The sequence below is a fragment of the Anguilla anguilla genome, chromosome 3 (genome assembly GCF_013347855.1).
Source record: "Anguilla anguilla isolate fAngAng1 chromosome 3, fAngAng1.pri, whole genome shotgun sequence".
Lineage (NCBI taxonomy): Eukaryota > Metazoa > Chordata > Actinopteri > Anguilliformes > Anguillidae > Anguilla > Anguilla anguilla.
The window spans coordinates 62,255,851-62,274,334 of NC_049203.1; the positions used below are offsets into that span (position 1 = coordinate 62,255,851).

An 18,484-nucleotide genomic window follows, 5' to 3' on the forward strand; every position below is an offset into this window, starting at 1 on the left:
CCTATATGTGCGGCTTGCTCTTGTTTTCACCCCTTGAAATGTTGGGAGTTGGGTTTTTTTTTTCTTCTTTCTAACAATCAATCAGCCAAAAAAATTATATCGAGTGTTTCAGGGCACCTTTAGTGGTATGAGGTCAAAGAAAATGCTCTGTGCTGTTGCACAAAGCGAGTTCCAAACCACAAGTGCAGTTTAAACCAATCGAGCGCCGTAATTCGGTCGCTAAATTCCAATGTAAAGCCAATAATAATGTTGGTTGCTGTTACAAATCTCATCATCTACTTTTTTTTTTCCAGTTTTGATGGATTATTGCATCAAATCTGTGAGGCAAAAAACCCCAGGGATGATTTATGCCTCTAAAATGGTTCCTACACCCACTCCCGCAAATTAAAAAGGCTCAGGCATTTCTAATAGACTCTGTTTGGCTGGAGCATTCCCAATGAGCTGCATTCTTTTGGCAGATTTCAGTATACGGTATTTACTGCCGTCTTCCCAACGGTGGGTCTGTCATTTAATCCGTAGAATTAGAGAATTGAGAGGTTTCGAAATGGCGTCACGGTACTCTCAGAACGAGAGAGCGGGGATGCCGGTCCCTGCCTTGAATGTAGACGTTATTGGACACAACAATCATCAGAGTACATACATTGTAATACAGTTTTCAAGGAAAGTTTTAAGGAGGTATTCAGATCATATCTTCGATTTTAATGAATTACTGCAGGACAAAAGATTGTTTTAAAATGGATAATTGCAATGTGTGGAACTTTGGGGTCAAGCTCATTAATTTACAACAATGCACACACAGTCCTCCCCTTCTTTCTGTCATCTCTTCCTCTCTTAACACATGCTTTTTGTTTAAAGCCATTTGATAGAAAATTAATAAGTATGTAATCCTGGAGAAAGAAACCCATTTAAAAAGACAAGGAGACAAAGTGGAGAACATTTAATAGTTTAATAATAAGCAGCTGTATACATTCAGTGAATATTCCAATTTTCATGTTGCCAGAAGCTGTTGGTGAGACCTGTGAAACATTCAGCTACAAGTCCTTCTTCATTATAAACTTTTTATCCATTTTTCCAAGCTTTTACCAAGTGGTTTATATTGCAAAGCAACCCAAAAAAAACCCATTTGCTAGTATCATTTTGCAACACAATGATCCTCCTGACCGTACTTGCATCTGATGAACGATTCCAGTAAATGTTTAGTTATTTTTTTTGTTTTTTGGGGAGGTGGGTTCTTCTCCCTGTTCGAACTCTTGATTCAAAGAAGGAAAAGAGTCACAGCTTCTGAGCTAAGCATGTCTGTTCTCATTTTTACCATCTTCATTTTCACAGCTATGTTTTGGGACCCCAGGTCCAGTACTAGGAGGCCCCTTTTAAGACTCTTGGAGAAAAGAAGGCTCCAAAATGTGTGGAATCGAATCATCAGCTTGCAAGACATTCTTATCCTTTACTTAAATATTAAGATTAAACCACCGACTTTGTTATGTTGTCATATTTTGTTTGCATCTTATTTATTTTTTGGTTTCTTTTGCTATCTCACTCTAAGCTCATTGAACTGACACACTACTGTTGGTGCTGAAGTTGCTTTTTTTTGTCTTTTTTTTCTTTTTCTATTTGCCCACACAGAAACTTGATGGCACAAGAACTGACCAATAAGAAACTCTTTTACAACAAGGTAGACTGCAAGTCAACAGTTGCCAGGGGTAACACAGTAAACAAAAAAACCAAGATCAATTTAAGAATAAAAAATAATCATAATTAAAAATCATAAAGGAAAAAAATGTTAATTTCAAGTATAACTTACTAATAAAATAACTACACAGCATTAAATATTCTCATTATACATTTTTAAATTATTTATAAAATATATTTTGGCATATATGTTTTTTTTCTTTTTGTGTTTGTGTAACAAACGCTACTTTAGCTTCAGTTGAACACCAATGTTTATTTTCTCCAAACAAAACGTTAAAGGGATTGTCACATAACAACAGGTTAAAAAAAAGATAATAGTAAACCCTATACAGAGTTTCACATAGCAAGACATGTGAGTGACGAACCCCTCTATCCTAGCCCAATAGTCAGAATTTCAAAAAAGTACAAGACCAGAGCACAAAGTTCTAGTAAACTGTGTCCAATTGGCTACAATCAAGAATGGGCACAGGAGATTCAAAAGATACAAGTGTTTTCTCAGTCTCCGTTTCGTCGGATCGATCTGTCCTTCCCGCTTAGGGTTTTCGGCGGACTCCAGCTGATACGAGTTCATTTAGCCCCCGCCGGTGATAAAAAATAAATACGGCAAAGACCTCACAGTTTTGCGATGCAGAACGTCTTCGGGGTAAGCAGTAGGCGGTTCTGGTATCAGACACATGGAAACTGTAAATAGGAATGAGATGAGCAGCGTACTTCTTCTTCTGCCCCCCCCCCCCATTCTTTGCATGATATATTTAGAGCAAAGTAGCTGATTGTAACAGAAGTCCGGGAAATTATTCTGTGACGGCTGTTGCATTTTGGGGTCTTACATCAACATAAAAAGGTCTACTTCAACATTGAACAATCTGGCAGCTGACACAAACTGCTAACCCAAAAAGGCCATATCAGAAAATACAAAAAGGTCTTTTTTTTTCTTTTTTTTTTTCAAAAGGCAAGTCTACTTTATATCCGTTGTCATGAGTGCTCCAACAAATCCGGCTGAATTTCACTTTTCCCCCTCAGAAAAAAAAGAGGAAAAAAGAAAAACACACTAACAAAAGTAGGATTCGGTCTAAGCACAACCCCACTACCCCTCCTTTTCCTGGACGGAGAAAATGAAGAGAAATTAGAGATATTACTGCTATAAGTACAAAGCCACGTCGAAGCCTTTTTGTTCTCCAGCAAATGTCTCAGGGCACTTGACTTCTTTATCCATCTCTGGATGACCTCTACGTTCTTTATGCTGTGCTGCAGGTCTCTCTCTCTCTCTCCCTAGTTCTCTCTTGCCCTCTCTCTCACTCGCTCTCATGCACACACACACACTCACTGACATGTCCGAAGCGTGTGCGCATGAGCGTGCAGTCTGTGACCCCCGCGACCCCTGGTCTCCCCGTCCCCGTTAGAGGACGATGTCCTTCAGGCGCTTGTTGCCGGGAGACTCCTTGTCCCGGCTGTTCTGCAGGAGCTGGTTGATCTCCCGGACGGCGGGCTCGCTGTCCTTCCCCTCCGGCTGCCGCAGGAGGCTGTGGTTGGCGATCCTCTCTGCGTCCCTGCACTTCAGGGTGTTGTAGGCGGAGGAGGAGGAGGAGGAGGAGGAGGGCGCCTTGGAGACGGGGCTCTTTAGGTGGACCGGGGAGGTGATGGGGCTGGTGGCCTCCCGCCCGTTCCCCGCCTCGCGGACCGCCCCGTTGGCCTTGGGGCTGCAGACCGACGCCGGGGGGTCGCCTGTCCTCTTGGCCTTGGCCTCGCCCCGCTCGTGCTCCTCGGGCCCGTCCTTGCCGAAGGTGGCAAAAGTCCTTTTGGCGCCGCAGTCCTCGTAGTGCGGCACGTCCACGGTGGGCGCCTCGATGGACAGGGCGATGACGTTGCGGCCGTGCTCCGGCGACTTGGCGCGGGCGGGCACCCTGGGCATCCAGCAGCGGTCCGAGTGGCCCAGGATCCGGCACTCGTCCTGGCAGTGGAAGCCTTCGGTGGCGTCTGCGGGGGGCGAGGGGGGGGGGGGGGGGGGAGGGGGGTAGACAGAGGGCAAAGATTCAAGCGTTAAACCCTTCTCCAAAACGATAGCTCCCTCCCACTTACTCATCAACACAGCGTTTCCTCTAAATTGGGGATGTGAAACGCCAGGCCTGGTGGGCTGTCTGTGCGGTTTCCTTTCTGTCATTAGCTAATTTAGGCCTTGGTAACAATGTGTGCGGAATCTTTAGTCAGTCAATGAAACGGGCCCTTAAGTGTTGAAAGGCGCTGAACATCAGTAGACTGTGGCCAGCGTTTGACTTTGAAATCCTCACTATAGACCCCGCATGCGACTTGTGAGTGTGAAGATAATAAGGACTCTATCCCGACGGCCCAGGTTAATCTCCCTCATATCTATTTTAAAATGTCATTTGCTTTCTCTCTTTCATTTACGGAGCTGCCGCTGCTGCCGCAGCACACACTCCTGGCAGCTTCTCATGTTATTTTCATGCGGCAGAAGTCAGCGGCGGAATAGCACTGATGATCGAGGCACTTTTGCCGTATAAATTAAAGGGTGTTTTGTTAAATCAGAAGTACACTTCTCGGCTCGTGCGTAATTGCGTTTTTTTTTGTTTTTGCAGCGGCATGCGGATGAAAGGCGGGGTTTGTGCGGAACGAGTGATCGGTGAAATCGGGGGGTGGAAGACTCGAAAGTCACAGATTGTTTTCCTGCTTCGTCTTGCACTCTCTCCGGCAGAGTTATAAATACGTGATGATGTTTTAAAGCTGTTGTGAGTAATCTGAGTCTGTATTACCACTAGGGCTCTTCCCTTTGTTGTGTCGGAGGGAAGGACCTCCAAGCTGATTTCTGCATCGTTACAGGGAAATGAGGCAGAGCCCTCCCGCATGGATTGGAGAGCTGTTGTCCTCTTTTCCTTCTGTTTTTTACATTTTATTTTATTGAAAAGAGGCACATTTAATCATCTTTGAGAAGCTCCATTTAAAAAAAATAAAATAAAAACAGTTTGCCGAAGCAGCTTTTTTTTAACCTCGTCTTTCAATTGCATACGTATTTCATCTTTGGCCATGTGAACAGATGGCCTCGCCAAGGACGTCCAAGATGGGTAGCCTGTACGTGTTCACGCAAACGTGTGTGCATGCTTCAGGCAGCTAAGTCCAAAAGCGTCCACGGAGTAGCCAGGTTTGTACGCCGAGTATAATTAACAACGAGAGTCCTGTCGTGAAATGACAGCACGCTAACGTGTTTGGTTAAATATAGCTCCCGTACTACTACGGACTGCTATTCACAGCACAAAACAATAGTGAATGCGAAGCATGATTCACAGGCGTGAGCCAGCCTTTGTAGATGAATGGAGTGGTGGCCTTGGGTCCGCTATGGAATGAAAGCAGAGGCTGACAGACGGGCGCATGTTTTGTTAAGCGTTAAGGAAGTTGGGGCCTCGGGGTCACAGAGACCCAAGGTGACAGGAAGGGCCTGCGGCCAGCCGGGCATCGACCCCGGCGTGCATCCACGGGTCTGGCATCCCCAGCTTGACAAATCACCCAATTAAAATTAGTAATTATCCGTTCCCCCCCCCCCCCCCCCCCCCCCCCCCCATCCCCCCCACCCCCTCCTCCTCCATCCTCCCCGCTTCACCCCCAGCCTACTGTGAGGGACACGTCCGCTCGGGGCCAGGGATCGATATTTAAAGATCAGACCCTGGCGTTCGGGGGGCGCGGCCGCCAGCGCCGCCATCTTTAAACCGCGATCTGATGAGACAGACTGAGGGGCCGGCGGGCGAGCGCCCCTTTAGCACGGCCCTGTCAGGCGCCATCGGGGCCAATCAAAACCTGGCGCTGGGTCAAGGAGCGGGAAGCGGCAGGGGGGAATGTCACTGGGCTCGGCTAAGAGATTTGGACGTCGATATCTACATGAATTTTTAAGCGACAGGCAGAGATCGCTTCTGGATGTGGATCGCGTTAAATCATTGTGTGTGTGTGTGTGTGTGTGTGTGTTTCTTTAATGCGGGGTTCGGGGTGCTGGTGTGGGAGGTCAGCAGGTTTGTGCAGCACACCCACGTGAGCGTGCGTGTGCGCAAAGCATGCTAGGACGGCACACAAAAATAGGACCACATGAAGAGCAAAAAATTGGGAAATGACGGGAAGGGTTCAAGTGGCTGAAATTTAGTCTGTAATTACCAGGCCTTGTGAACATACACAAGTCCTGAAAGGCCTTTTCATCACCAGTCGTCAATGTTATCACCATGGAAACATGGGTAAACCTTCCTGCTTTCTGCACAGAGAAAGAGAGGGAGATGGAGAGACTGAATCTGACTTGCCTACCTGCCTCCGCACCCATTTTCTCCGAGACTAAACCTGTCAAACGTCAGTTCTTCCATTTTCAAGTTCCCACAATCCTCTCCTTTCCAAGGATTGTGGAAATCATTCAATGGGTGGCACATCTGACAGATTTCTATTAAATTCCAATCTTGGAAAGGTTGTGAGGGGAAGTGCTGTGCAGTGAACAGGGTCTGTTGTACCGGGAAGGACATGGAACATCCGAATATGAATATTCCTTTCCCCCCCCCCCCATCCCAGTGAGGGGTCTCCTATGGAGTGATTGAGTTGTAAATGACTATCCTTCTGAAAGCCGGCGAAACGTCATTAACTTAGTGCTCTCGCTTCCTGTCTCCGCTCGGAGCTCACAACACACAGATGTTGCTCTCAAAGGTCTTCAGTAACTGCATTGCAAAAGTCAAATGAAAAATGCCAGGCCAAGGAACTCTGGATAAAAGAAAAACTTTTTTGAAAAAGGCAGGATCCTAATGCTAACAAACGGGGCAATTAAATGTTCTGCTCTGCTGACAGTTCAATTGGTCCAACTGGAGCACAGTGTCAAGAAAAGCCCTCTCCCCCCCCCCCCCCCCCCCATTCTGTGACTGCCTATTGAAAGATCATCAGGAATGTGAGCCTGCCAATCAGGGCCCGGAACCGGCATAGAACACCGGAAACAGCATCACAATGGTGGGAAGATTCTCTATCTCGGTTTTAATACCCAATTACTGATTCAGCTCCGAGGAGAAGCGGAATGGTTTTGAATTAGGAATAAAACTCAAACAATATAGTGTGGGGGGGAGAATTCATGAGAATCCAAATCCCTCAACACAGCTGACGAATATGTAATGCTTTGGTTTGATCAGAACTAGGGTTCAAAGAATAGGGGTGCCATCCGGGACTACTTTAAGTATGTGTGCCCAGATACATGTCGCGTTGGCAAATAATACGTATTGCAGAGTCCTGATGGAGTCTAACGTGTTCAATGCTTGTAGTTACCTGGAATAACATCAGTTCAAATCTGCAGGGTAAAATCCTCCCGTTTTTGCCTTCATCCAACTCCCTAAACTGCTCTAACTAAAAAAAAACAAGCACATTATCAAACGGAAATATTCTGCCTTAATTCCTTTGATGAAAATAAGGTGTCCTATGGCCACAGTGGAATTCCTCAGCTTCCTCCTAAATGAAAGTCGCAGTTGTAGATGCCAGAATATCTACAAAGCAGTTTCTTTCCTCCCTGTACACGGCATCTTTTAGGATCCCTCTGCAGTGTACGTGTTTATGCATCTTCGCTGTTTTGCTTAATCTATCCAAGGGAGTAAAATTAGTGGTGGGCCGGGGCTGGGATCCCTGAACACAACAGGGATGATGGTTAATTTGAAGAAAAGATTCCAGCGATTCTTTGAGCCGTTGCCAGAAATCTTGTTTCGTTTTGGCAGCCACTGGTCTTCTCCCTCGTCAGGCTTGGAAAACAGAGTCGTTTTCCCCTCCAAATAACTGATAACTACTAGGTTGAAATCTGACTGTAATCCAGTAAAAGAGGATGGGGGGGCACCGGGGGGGGGGGGAGCTCTGAGAGAAGGTCACATGGGAGAAGGTTGTTTCCTAGAAGAAGAACAGTGTAGGGATCCTCAGTACTTCTAAGGATTGCCTCAATGGGATGCTTCCTGTCGGTGCTGGTTTTGGTCTCCATGACCGGAAGCCCCTTTTAAAATGACATCTCATATCTGGTGTATTAAAACTAAATTACAGATGAGACAAAAGGTTGCCAGATGCGGCTGTTAAGAGTAAGTTTCTACAATAATGCAGAGCTCACAAACCGTGTTTTCAATATGTTGACATTCATTTCTTGGCTTAAAGTGGTTCTCTACATTCAAAACAAGGAATATTATAGTTCTCTACCTTCCACTTATTGAGAATTTATTTACTACAGTTGCTCAAGATATTTTTTGAACCCCCAAATGAGGTTAATTCAGAGTTTACCTGCTATGTCATGCGTTTCATTTGTGATCATATGGTAACAGTCCTTCAGTATCACACAAGGTCTATAAATAAAATAAACGAAATTACTTGCAAATTGGGAAGGTCACCTGCAGTATTATAGGTTCAAAGGGGTCTCTCAGAATAATCATAGACTTTGCACAGGCAAAACATAACAAAGTTGAAATGTCTACTCCTTGTGTTTCCCTGGATCTCTCTTTCTCTCTCTCACATACACACGCACACGCACACGCACATACACACATGTGCATGTGTGAGTACGGGGGCGACATAGCTCAGGAGGTAAGAGCGCTTGTCTGGCAGTCGGAGGGTTGCCGGTTCGATCCCCCACCCTGGGCGTGTCGAAGTGTCCCTGGGCAAGACACCTAACCCCTAACTGCTCTGGTGAATGCGAGGCATCAATTGTAAAGCGCTATATAAATGCAGTCCATTTACCATCTACGTGCACACACACACACGCACCGAACTGACAATTTTCACTTTAGGAACGGAAGAATAAAACAACATTTCCGTTTCCTCACAGGCTGCGGCTTTACTTGTAAGACGCGCTCTTTGTCTGCCCTTGTGTTTCTCTTTCCTTTCCCCCGGCGCTGTATCCAGTGGCTAAAACAACGTGTCAGCCGCCGATCTGTGTGTGTGAGAAACAAACAATCGGCTCTGCGACGGAAAAGGGCATACGTTACTGCGGCCGACTCCGTTCCCTTTCTTTCAGTCTGCTTTTTTTTGTTTGAGACGCGCCAGAACCGGGCTCAGGAGGAGCGAGACACGATCGCCGCGGTAATCCCTCAACCTCTGGAGGACGTGACCAAGGCCCCCCCCGTACCCGTCAGCCGGGGCCAGGTTTAGACTTAATTCTGACAGAACTCTTTTGCGCGCTTTGGCTTACGGTTGTAGGTGTGAACTGTCACTAGCTCTCCTGCCACTCAGCAGTCAGATTGTCGCTGCTGAACCTCACGGCGTGCAGCACCGTCGAGGTGACACTGCAGCTGATGGAGCAGCCCTCTAAGAACAGACACAGCGCTGCTGGTCACTGCTGCAGTCTCTGCAGAGCTCTTCTGAATGGAAGTGGCATCGTCCCTGCTCCTGGGGCCAGGGAAGAAATGGTGGGACATTCGGGCTCAAAACCAGAGCAACGGCCAGGCTGCAGTGGATTGATGATTCTGCATGGCCAGAGATGGGCTATACGGCAATAGAGACCCTCCACAACCCACCAGGGAGCGACCAAGCCCAGCCCCGTTCCCCGGCCAGACGCCTCATTTCTCTCTGTCATAAATGAGGCCTTAGCTCAAAGCACCAAGTCAACTGGGACCGCAAGACAGAGCGAGATCGTCTTTCGTTCGGCAAACGGTGAAGGAGCGTCTTTGCCGTGCCTGCCGGAGAAGTCCACCGCTCCCCTTGAGTCTCGCTCGTACTCCTGCATGAAGCCGACGCCCTGGTCCTTCTCTTCCCCCCCCCCCCCGCCCCCGTCCCTCCGTCTCCGTCGGGTCACGCATGCCCTCACCTGACTGTGACTTTCTGACGTGCTCCGGCCCGGCCGTGCGGCGGCGTCCGTCTCCGCAGCCGGCTCCGGGCTCCGCACCGCTCCCCCAGTCTCCTCGCGTTTAAATATTAATTAGAGGGGAAATTACTGCAACTCGTGGTCCTTGCGAAAGATGTCTTACGGGCCCTAAATCAAGTGTTCCGTCGAGCTGCTTCCACTTCTTTACATTAGCACCAGTCAATTTGTCGGGGAGCGGCTCGCCATCTCGACCGCTTTGCCAGCGGTGAGCGCGTCTGACAGCTAATCGCTTCGGAGGAAGCCGCACGGCGGTTCTCTGAGAGGTAACGCTAGCCGACGGGGGGGGTAGCTTCTATTTGCGGTCAACACCACGCCGCCTTTTTTATTTCGCGAGAACTGCTCTAATTAATTGGCATAAAAGGCCGCCGTAAATCACGGAACATTCCGGTAGCGCCCGCGCGGCTGACCGTTCCGACGCGGGTCCCGGTTAGAGGAACGGATCGCCGGAGCGGCATCGATGAACGACGCGGAGGATTTTTAAACGGGCGCGAGCGAGCGCTATCTATTTAACGGCTGCGCGTTGCCGCTCCAGATCTAAGCGCTCGCAGCTTTGTCTTATGAATCACGCCGGCGTCCGTTGATGTACAGCAATAGCAGCGCGGGCCAATGGGCTGCTGTTGTGATGATGCTGCGATGAACACCGCTCGCTGTCACGGCGATACGCGGGCGCGTCGGTTGTGTTCGGCTCACGGCTGAGAACCCGGCTCCGCTCGCATGCAGCTGTCCTACAGAGGGAGGGAACACGGAGTACTTCTGGTGGAGAGGATGTGGGGGGGGGGGGGGGGGAGGGAGTGGAGGAATAGGGGTAGGGGGAGGAGAGTTTAAGCCACATTATGCTATCAAACAGGTGGGCGATTTGTAGGCTTGCATGAGGACACAGCAGATATCTCCTCTAGCCCGGAGCTCTCTCAGCACTCTCGTCCGACAGATTTTGAGAAGCGGAGAGGGACGGCGTTCCCCCGAGAGAGGGGTGATGCAGGAGCCGGGTAAGAACCGGCAGCAAGCGTCCGCGAGGAAAGCAAAGAGCCGCGGCGCCGAGCGGCCGCTGTCCTCGGCGGGCGGGCCGGCCGGCCGGAAGCGAGAGTCGGGACGGGGCTTCAGAGAGCCGCCGGCCGTGCGCTCGACTCCTCTGGGTTTCGTTAAGCGCGGATCACCACAGAGGAAGCGGCTCCGGCAGGGGCACGCACACCACGGGCGCCCGTACAGGCGGGGCAGCTCGAGGGCAAGCGGCTCAAGCGCGCCCATGCGGTCCCTGGCCTCGCCTCCACCCCCCCTCCCCTCCCCCAACCCGCCACTTCTGTCCCGATTCCTCGCGGTGGAAATCTTGAAGTACGCCGCAGAGCAGACATCTTCTTCTTCTGCGGTTTTACAAGCTTGGCAGAGCCGCTCGGGTACTTCGCCCGCTAAAGCCCTCAGACTGTGAATGAAGGACCAGGACAAAGAAGGCAGTAAATTGTATCTGCAAAGGGAAGGAGCCATTTAGGCAGGGGTAGAGGGAACGGGCCGGGGGAAGAAGTGCACTCACTGATGATGAAATGATATGAGAAAGGCACATTGCTGAAGTACCGTTTTTGAATCTCCAGGGCCCTCTTTGTTTCGGGAGGCCTATGAAGGCCATATTTTATTTATTATTTTTTAAACAGTATTTTTTTCTCTTTTGCTTCGAATCAACATCCTGCCATCGGAGCATACGCTAATATGCCAGGGCACGTTAAATAATGAAATAATCCACGTGACCTATTTTCAGTCCCTGCCCTCGGTGAAGTCTCTTTGGGGGATCTGTTACTTACACATTTTCAAACACAAATACTGTGCATTATAATGAAGAGCTATGGGTTGTATTGAAAGATCCCATTATAGCAGGGCTGGCTCCAGGCTTCTCTCTAATGATAATCAGCTATGACAAACAGACCACAGACATGTCTTTATCATTGATCAGTTCACTTACTTGTATATGTAGTATTAAAAGGGTACTGCTGAAGGCATGTCATATTCATTTTATGTGAGTGCACTGCAGTGCAAAGCAAATCTCACTAAATCGCCTCATCTTAACCCTTTACAGAGTAGGTTTTTAGGAATGTTTTGTGTTTCTTTCTAAATTCCAACTCCAGTTTTCTAGAACTCCATTGCTGTCTATTACTGGTAGTTTCCTGTATTAGAATGTTCAGTTAAGAACACAAACCTGCCAGCACAAACCTGTTATGTACACAAAGCTGCCAGTTCTTTATATTATTCCGGTATATTATTTTTGTCAGCTAGGGTAGTATCCTGTCACTTTCATATGGATGGAATTGCAGGATGAAAAATTGTGAAGGAAGATGCAAGTTCATGGATTTGGAGAAATTGGTTTTGAGCCTTTGATTAATTCACATGTCCAGTGGTTTCTTATCACTGTGCAACTATAAATCAGTTTTTTTTTCCAACCGTTTTCTTAAACTCTGTAGAAATGAATGCAAATGCCCCAGTGTCAATCTGCCAAAAAACCCCACCTGGACTTGTATCTTAGCTCCAGAAATCAATGCGTCTTGCTCCTGACAGCTAGGCCACAAACCCCTCCCCCAGAACGCCAAGCCCTCCAGACTTCTCCTCCTCGCACGTTGCCGCCTGTTTGCATGGAGTTGCTACATAATTAATGTAGCGTGGCTCCTCGCTCAGGCCTCGAACGTGCTACCCGCGCCTGCCCGCGCGTTTCACATTCCATTTTATCTCGCCGCTCGGGCTGCCGTGTTCTTTTCCTCCCCCCCTCCTCCTCCTCTTACTCCATTTCATCCTGTTATTTTTCTCTCCTTTTTCCTGCTTCTCTTTAACAATCTATGGAAGTGGGACAATGCGAGACGCTGGCACTGTCGGGCGGCTGCCCATGCATGCAGAAGCGTTAGCGCCGCGCCGCGGCGTCCCCGGGGAGGGGGGGGGGGGGGGGGCACCGCTGTCCGACGCCGTGGCCCCGGCGCACAGCTGCGGCGAGCGGGGCGGTCGCTCGGCAACCCCCCCCCACCCCCCCAGCCAGGTGGAGCCGCAGCCACTGTGAGATGTGTAATGACTCCCTCCACAGCCGTCTAAGCATAGAAACACAGTGTGAGATTGTTTTGACCCTTTTTGCGCGCTGCAAAAAAAAAAAAAAAAAAGGGTTTTTTTTATTTTTATTTTTTTATTGTTATTACTTCACTTCTCTCCCGGGTGGAGACGAAACGGCGGAAAAATTCCGAACCAGCCCTGGCCCGGCGGAAAAATTTGAAAGGGAGTAAAAGAATATGCGGCTAATACGGAGGATATGTGAGGGTGTTTTATTTCCTTAATTAACAGAGGCCGTTCTGTTGGCGGGGGCGAGGCACGCTGCATCTCTCTGAGGCTCGCGCTCATTCGCAAATGAAAAGGCCTGCTGTGCGCGGAGCTCACTATATCACCGCTGCGGAGCGGGGCTTCGCCGCCCGCTCTACCCACAAGCCCTTGCAACGGGAGAGGCGCAGAAGGGGATTGTCCCCCAGCCGCAGAAATCCCCTACAACGGAAATTTCCGGTATCACCTCGCGCAGCCTGCAAAGGGGAAACTAATGAAGCTGAAAGATGAACCCACACACACAAACACACACACACATCTTTTAAGATTTGTTGAACACGGCCATGGGGGGAAAGGGATTGGGGGGGGGAGAGGGGGGGCGCGGTGGTGTCAGGGTGGAGGGGATGGGAAGGCCTCAGCCAAGCGCGATGTGAGGCTGTGCTGCTGCTCGTAATTGGATTTCCCCCCAGCCCTGGTGCCAGCTTGAGGTCGCACGCTAGGCTGTGGCATTAAATGCCCTTATGCGTAGCGGGCGGGGGGAGGGGGCAGGGGCGGGCATCGCCGCGAGGCAGAGCCGGGGGGAGCGTGGCAGAGGCTCAGAGCCTGGGGCGTCACGGTAACCCCTCTGCGGCTCAGCTGCAGTTCAGCCTGCCCTGGGGGCGCCCCCCCCCCTCTCCCTGGCACCCAGCATCCCCCTGCCGCAGCTGGGGAACACCCCGTCCTGGAGGCAGTGCTGGCGTGCGCCAAATACGCGGGACGAGGGGGCACGTGTCAGTCACGACGGGCGGAGCACTGGGGTTCGTCAGCCAATCGGGGCTGCGGAGAGGAGTAGGGGGAGGGCCAGCAGCCTCAGCAAATCGTTTCAGTCTTTTCGGCAAATGTGTGATTGACTGACTCGCTTGTGCACTTTCCCCTAAACCATTTTCAATACAGCCCCTCTGCTAGTTATTTATTAAAACAACAACAAATAGTGTTTTTTTTAAATCGGAATATAGTTCTACTGCCCAAATTGAAACTTGCACAGCATCGATATTTATCGTGTCGTGAGGTACATTTTTTTTTTTTTTTATATCCACCTGCAGCCACAGCTTGTATACACATTCTTACCTTCTATCATTCTATACGGCCAGTAAAAGTCCCTCTCCTTTCTACAGTGTGTGCCATTATTTTTCCCATTACCGGTGGGCCCAAGGCACTCAGGCCTGACGGTCATATTTAAGTCTAAAGAAGCCAGTTAAGTACTTTGTCGACACCAACCCTTGAATGTACGCAAGGCTTAAGTACGGTTCTATTAGCTTAGCGTCTAGCCGTAAACATGGAACATAAGTGGGCTAGATAGCCAGTGAAGTCTAGCTTGATACCTGCAAAGTAGTGTGCACTGGAAATTCAGAGCCTAGCCTGCATGGAGGGTTGTTTTTTCTTTTTTTGTTGTTGACGACTACATATATACAGTATATGTGCGTGCGTGCGTGCGTGCGTGCGTGCGTGCGTGCGTGCGTGCGTGTGTGTGCTTTAATAGATGCATGTACTGTACCACATAAAATATATACGATACAATACAATATTAATATATGCATATATGCAATACAAGATTTTCTGTTGTTTGACATTGGGTATTTTGGTCCTTTTACAATGTAGGTGCTTACTACAATTTCTAATATCTAGTCTAACGAAAGTCTGACCATTATTATTATTATTATTATTATTATTATGAAGATGCAATATGGCCAGTGGTAGTTTGTTTTTCCTTCCGTGATCTCTGTACACCTCACCAGTGACGGTCTGTTCTAGGCCAGTGTATTCTTTTATTGGCTTTACATGCAAGGGGCTGCATCATTAAAAAAGCCATTCTGTTGATTTCCAGCCTGCCGTTAAACTTAACAGCCAACCTCTTCCATCGCTTTTTATCCTCTTTTCTAAGGGGCTGAGAGGGAGGCTCTGAAATCATAAAGGTTAATTGGCTGCCCAGTGGTTGAAGTGATTGAATTCAGTCCTTTCCATAAGAAATAGAAAAGACCTTGGATAGTAAATAGAGAAGTCTGACATGGGGGGGGGGGTGGGGAAGAAGAAGAAGAAAAAAAAAACTCAATCAACATACACAATGCATAGAGTACTGCCCTTTATCACGCTGAGATTGCTTAAATCTGGGACAGAATGTCCTCGGATGGAGAAATAGGCTTTTTAGCAGCTCTGGGGGGTGGGGCGGCGTGGCGTTGGGGTCGCCCCAGGTGGTCGGGAGCGTGGGGGGGTGGGTTGGGGGGGGGGGGTGGAGTGTTGTAACATCAGCAGTCCCGCTAGTCTCCCTGGGAGGGGTGGGGGTGACTCTCCCAGGCCCAGGGGGGTGTACTGACATCCATCTTTTCTCTGTGTTGCAATAGTTCATCAATAGCTGATAACCCGCCCTGGCTTCCCTTGTTCTCTGTTTTAGTGTCCCTCCTCTCACGGAGGACAGATTTATTTTATTTATTTTTTTTTTTTTTAAGCTGAATTTTAATGAGGGGAGCACATCTGCACAGGGGCGGGCAGCAGAGAGGAGGGTGAAGAGGCTGATTAGGGAGGGAGTCCAGGAGCAGGTGTATCACTCCCAGGTCTCCTTACCCCCGTCGCCGCGTCCTTGTGCTTGTCGTTCAGGTTACGGGGGGGGGGGTGTGTGCGGTCTACCTGCCACCCAGCACCGCTTCGGCGGATTTACCGCACGCGCCCCCGTTTGTCTGAAGAGAGGACCTGACCGCAACGGTCGTTCGCACTGAAACGGTGTTACAAAGAAAGTAAACCGCTCTCGCTGAATACACATGAGCTTTAGCGGGGGGTGTGGAAATGGCGACTGCCCAGGGTGGTAACCTTTTGTGTACCGTTTTAATTACAACAGGAGGGCAGGTCTCCGCCCGCAGATGACCGGGTTTACTCCGGCTAATTTAGCTCCATTTGTAACGGAGCTAAGGGAAACAGAGGTACTGAGACGGGGTGACCAAAACACCGCACACGCATCAAAACGTCTCATTAAAATAGCGTAAATAACTGGGAAGAGCTGATATCCAACAATCGGGCTTTTGTTCCTCAAAGTAAGGCACAGTATTTTTCCCCCCCAGTGCTGTTTTGGTGGGTCTGTGGGCGGGGTTAATAGAGTGGCATGTACTGCCGCAGTGGAGAAGTGGCTCTCAGTCCACAGCTGCAGTGATAAACGCCTCTTTGTATTCCACGTAGAAAACTGCAGGCTACAATGTACTTGTCGGAAGATGGCAGATTTTCCCTAAACAGTGTGGACTGTATGCTTAATCTTCCTCTTCAGCGAGCGAGAGAGAGCTCGTGAATATTGGGCACGCTGTGCTGTTTCCAGGGTTAGCTCCGCGAATCGACTTGTGAGCAAACAAACGGCACTCAAATATATTTTGAAAAGTCAAACGGTTCCAAAAAAAAAAAAGAGAGGAGAAAAAAAAATTCCCCCCATCAAATGTAGCCCTTAGTAGCGCACCTTTTCTGGGGGGCTTTTAGCGTTTTTAGAGTTTTTACACCAGCCGGCTGTGATTATGTGAGTTAATTCACTCTGAAGTGAGAGTCTGCCGCAGTTAATGGGTTTTCGCTGTGGTTTGCTGTGGAGGGCTGCCAGGACTGCTCCAGACCCACAGGGGAACTGTGCCTCGTGTCCGTTACCCAGGGATCAGAGAAACAGGAGCCCGGGTCGCCCCGAACTGGATGCGGCGCCCTGGCCCGGTCCGCATTGGGGTGGGGGTTTGGGCGAGGCTGGGGGGTAGGGGGAGGGGTTGTGGGCAGGGATCGTTTGGCTCAAGGCAACGGCAGCGTCGGCGTGGTGACAGTTTAAGCTTCGGAGCGGCCTTGGGCCGAATTGCGACCGCCTCGATCCGGATAGCGGCGGCGGCGGCGCGGGGAGCTGGACTCGGCGGGGCCATTAAACCGTGGGGTGCGCTGGAGCGGGGCCCGGAGCTCTCTGGCGACACGGGCGTGGCCCCCATCGCTCAGCGCGCGATTAAAGCAGGCTGAGCCACACCCCACCGGTCCCTCCCCCCCCCGCCTCCCCCCGAGCTCCCGACCCAAACCGCCGGTCCGTTCCCCCCCCTCCGCCTCCCCTTGAGCTCCCGACCCAAACCCGCGGGTGCCTCTGGCTCCGGGGGCTTCTGAAACCTGCGAGGCTGAATGCTGAAGGTACCAGGGTACAGGGAGGCCACGCCCCTACGAGGACCCCCGCAGGGCGGCGGCAGATGGTCCGGGGACAGAGGGGTGCCGGGGTGGCAGGGCAGTGGAGAGCGGGGCCTGGAGACGCCTTCTGCAGTCTCAGCGTGCCACAGACGCCCTGCCTCAGCTCTGATCAATCTGCTCACATAATCACCCCACCAGCGCCTGGAGGCTCTGCCCCCGGCCCCACAACTCACATTACAGCCCTGAGCCTCTCTCCCCTCTGAGCCTCTCTGTCTCACTCACTGTCCTTTCAGCGTGCATGCATACACACACACGCTCACACACACACACACGCGCATACACACTCACACACACGCATACACACTCACATACACACACACACACACACACACTCACGCACACATACACGCATACATACACACTCTCACACGCATGCACACACTCACATATACACTCACAGGCACACACATGCACACTCACATACACTCATGCACACACATACACACACACTTATACACACACACACATTCACAGGCACGCACATACACACACACACTCACATGTACGCACATACCCACATACATGCACACATACGCGCACGCACACACACACACACACACCTTTCACAGACAGCTTATGTCCATGAGCCAAGTAGCTTGGGAGATTTCTCTTCTGTTTCTTCCCTCTTTTATTTTTTCTTTCTCTCTCTCATTCTTCCTCAATAATTCCTCATCCCCCTCATTATCAGCTTATCATGTTCAGGATGGGCTTGATCTCACGATATTCCCGTTCCTTCATGAATTATACAGACACGCGTGTTCGACAAACAGCCGCAATTCGCCCGGTTGCCGAGGGGACGTTAGCGCAAGTTCGCGCGACGGCGTCATGAATAAGGAATGGGATTCGTCGCTTTGTTTCCCCCCCCCTCGCAGACCGAACGCCGGGGATCGTCTAAAAATGAGCCCCAGTCGATATGAGGGCTTTCAGCGAGATACATCAGCCCTGCTGCGGGGCCAGGAAGCACCGAGTCGATCTTCATGCTTCCTCAACAATCTGTCATCCCCGCTATCCATAGCAAGCGCCGCGCCAGAGCGGGCGATTAGCCGCGGTGACTTAGCCGAGCTCGTGTTCACGGGGGCTGTGGCTCAGGAGATGCTGTTACAGTGCTACTATTCCAAGGTCATGTGATCAGCCAGGAAAGGGGGGGGGGGGGGGGGGGGGGGGGGGTTGTGTTTGTGGTGAGAACAGGTTTTGGTTCTCTGGGCCCTAACGGAGAACAGGGCCTCTGGGCTTCGTCCTCTCCCTGATTTCTGCGTCCCTAGCCGTCCAATGGCCTGAAGGAACCCGCTCGGTCGCTTACAAACACCGGCGAATTCGGCTACGTGCGGCGCGCCTCTGTGAGGTGCGAGCGCTTTTGTCCACCGCCTGCAGGGTCGAAGGGAGACGCGGTAGAGCTCGGCTCCGCGGCGGAGATGGCGGCCGCAGAACCTCTTCTTAGTGGCCGCGGTGCTCTGACCCGGG

The 18,484-nt window shown here is 50.3% G+C and overlaps 1 protein-coding gene across 4 annotated transcripts in view; it reads right to left on the reverse strand.

Moving 5' to 3' along the window:
- Positions 1–931: 931 nt before the first annotated feature.
- The window catches only part of pcdh19 (protocadherin 19), a 60,105-nt gene continuing 42,552 nt past the window's right edge, over positions 932–18,484 (reverse strand). For all 4 annotated transcript variants that reach the window (XM_035409065.1, XM_035409063.1, XM_035409064.1 and 1 more), the window contains exon 5: positions 932–3,663. In XM_035409065.1, the coding sequence (XP_035264956.1) occupies positions 3,086–3,663 (578 nt within the window). In that variant the 3' untranslated portion in view covers positions 932–3,085. The remainder of the gene's footprint in view (positions 3,664–18,484) is intronic.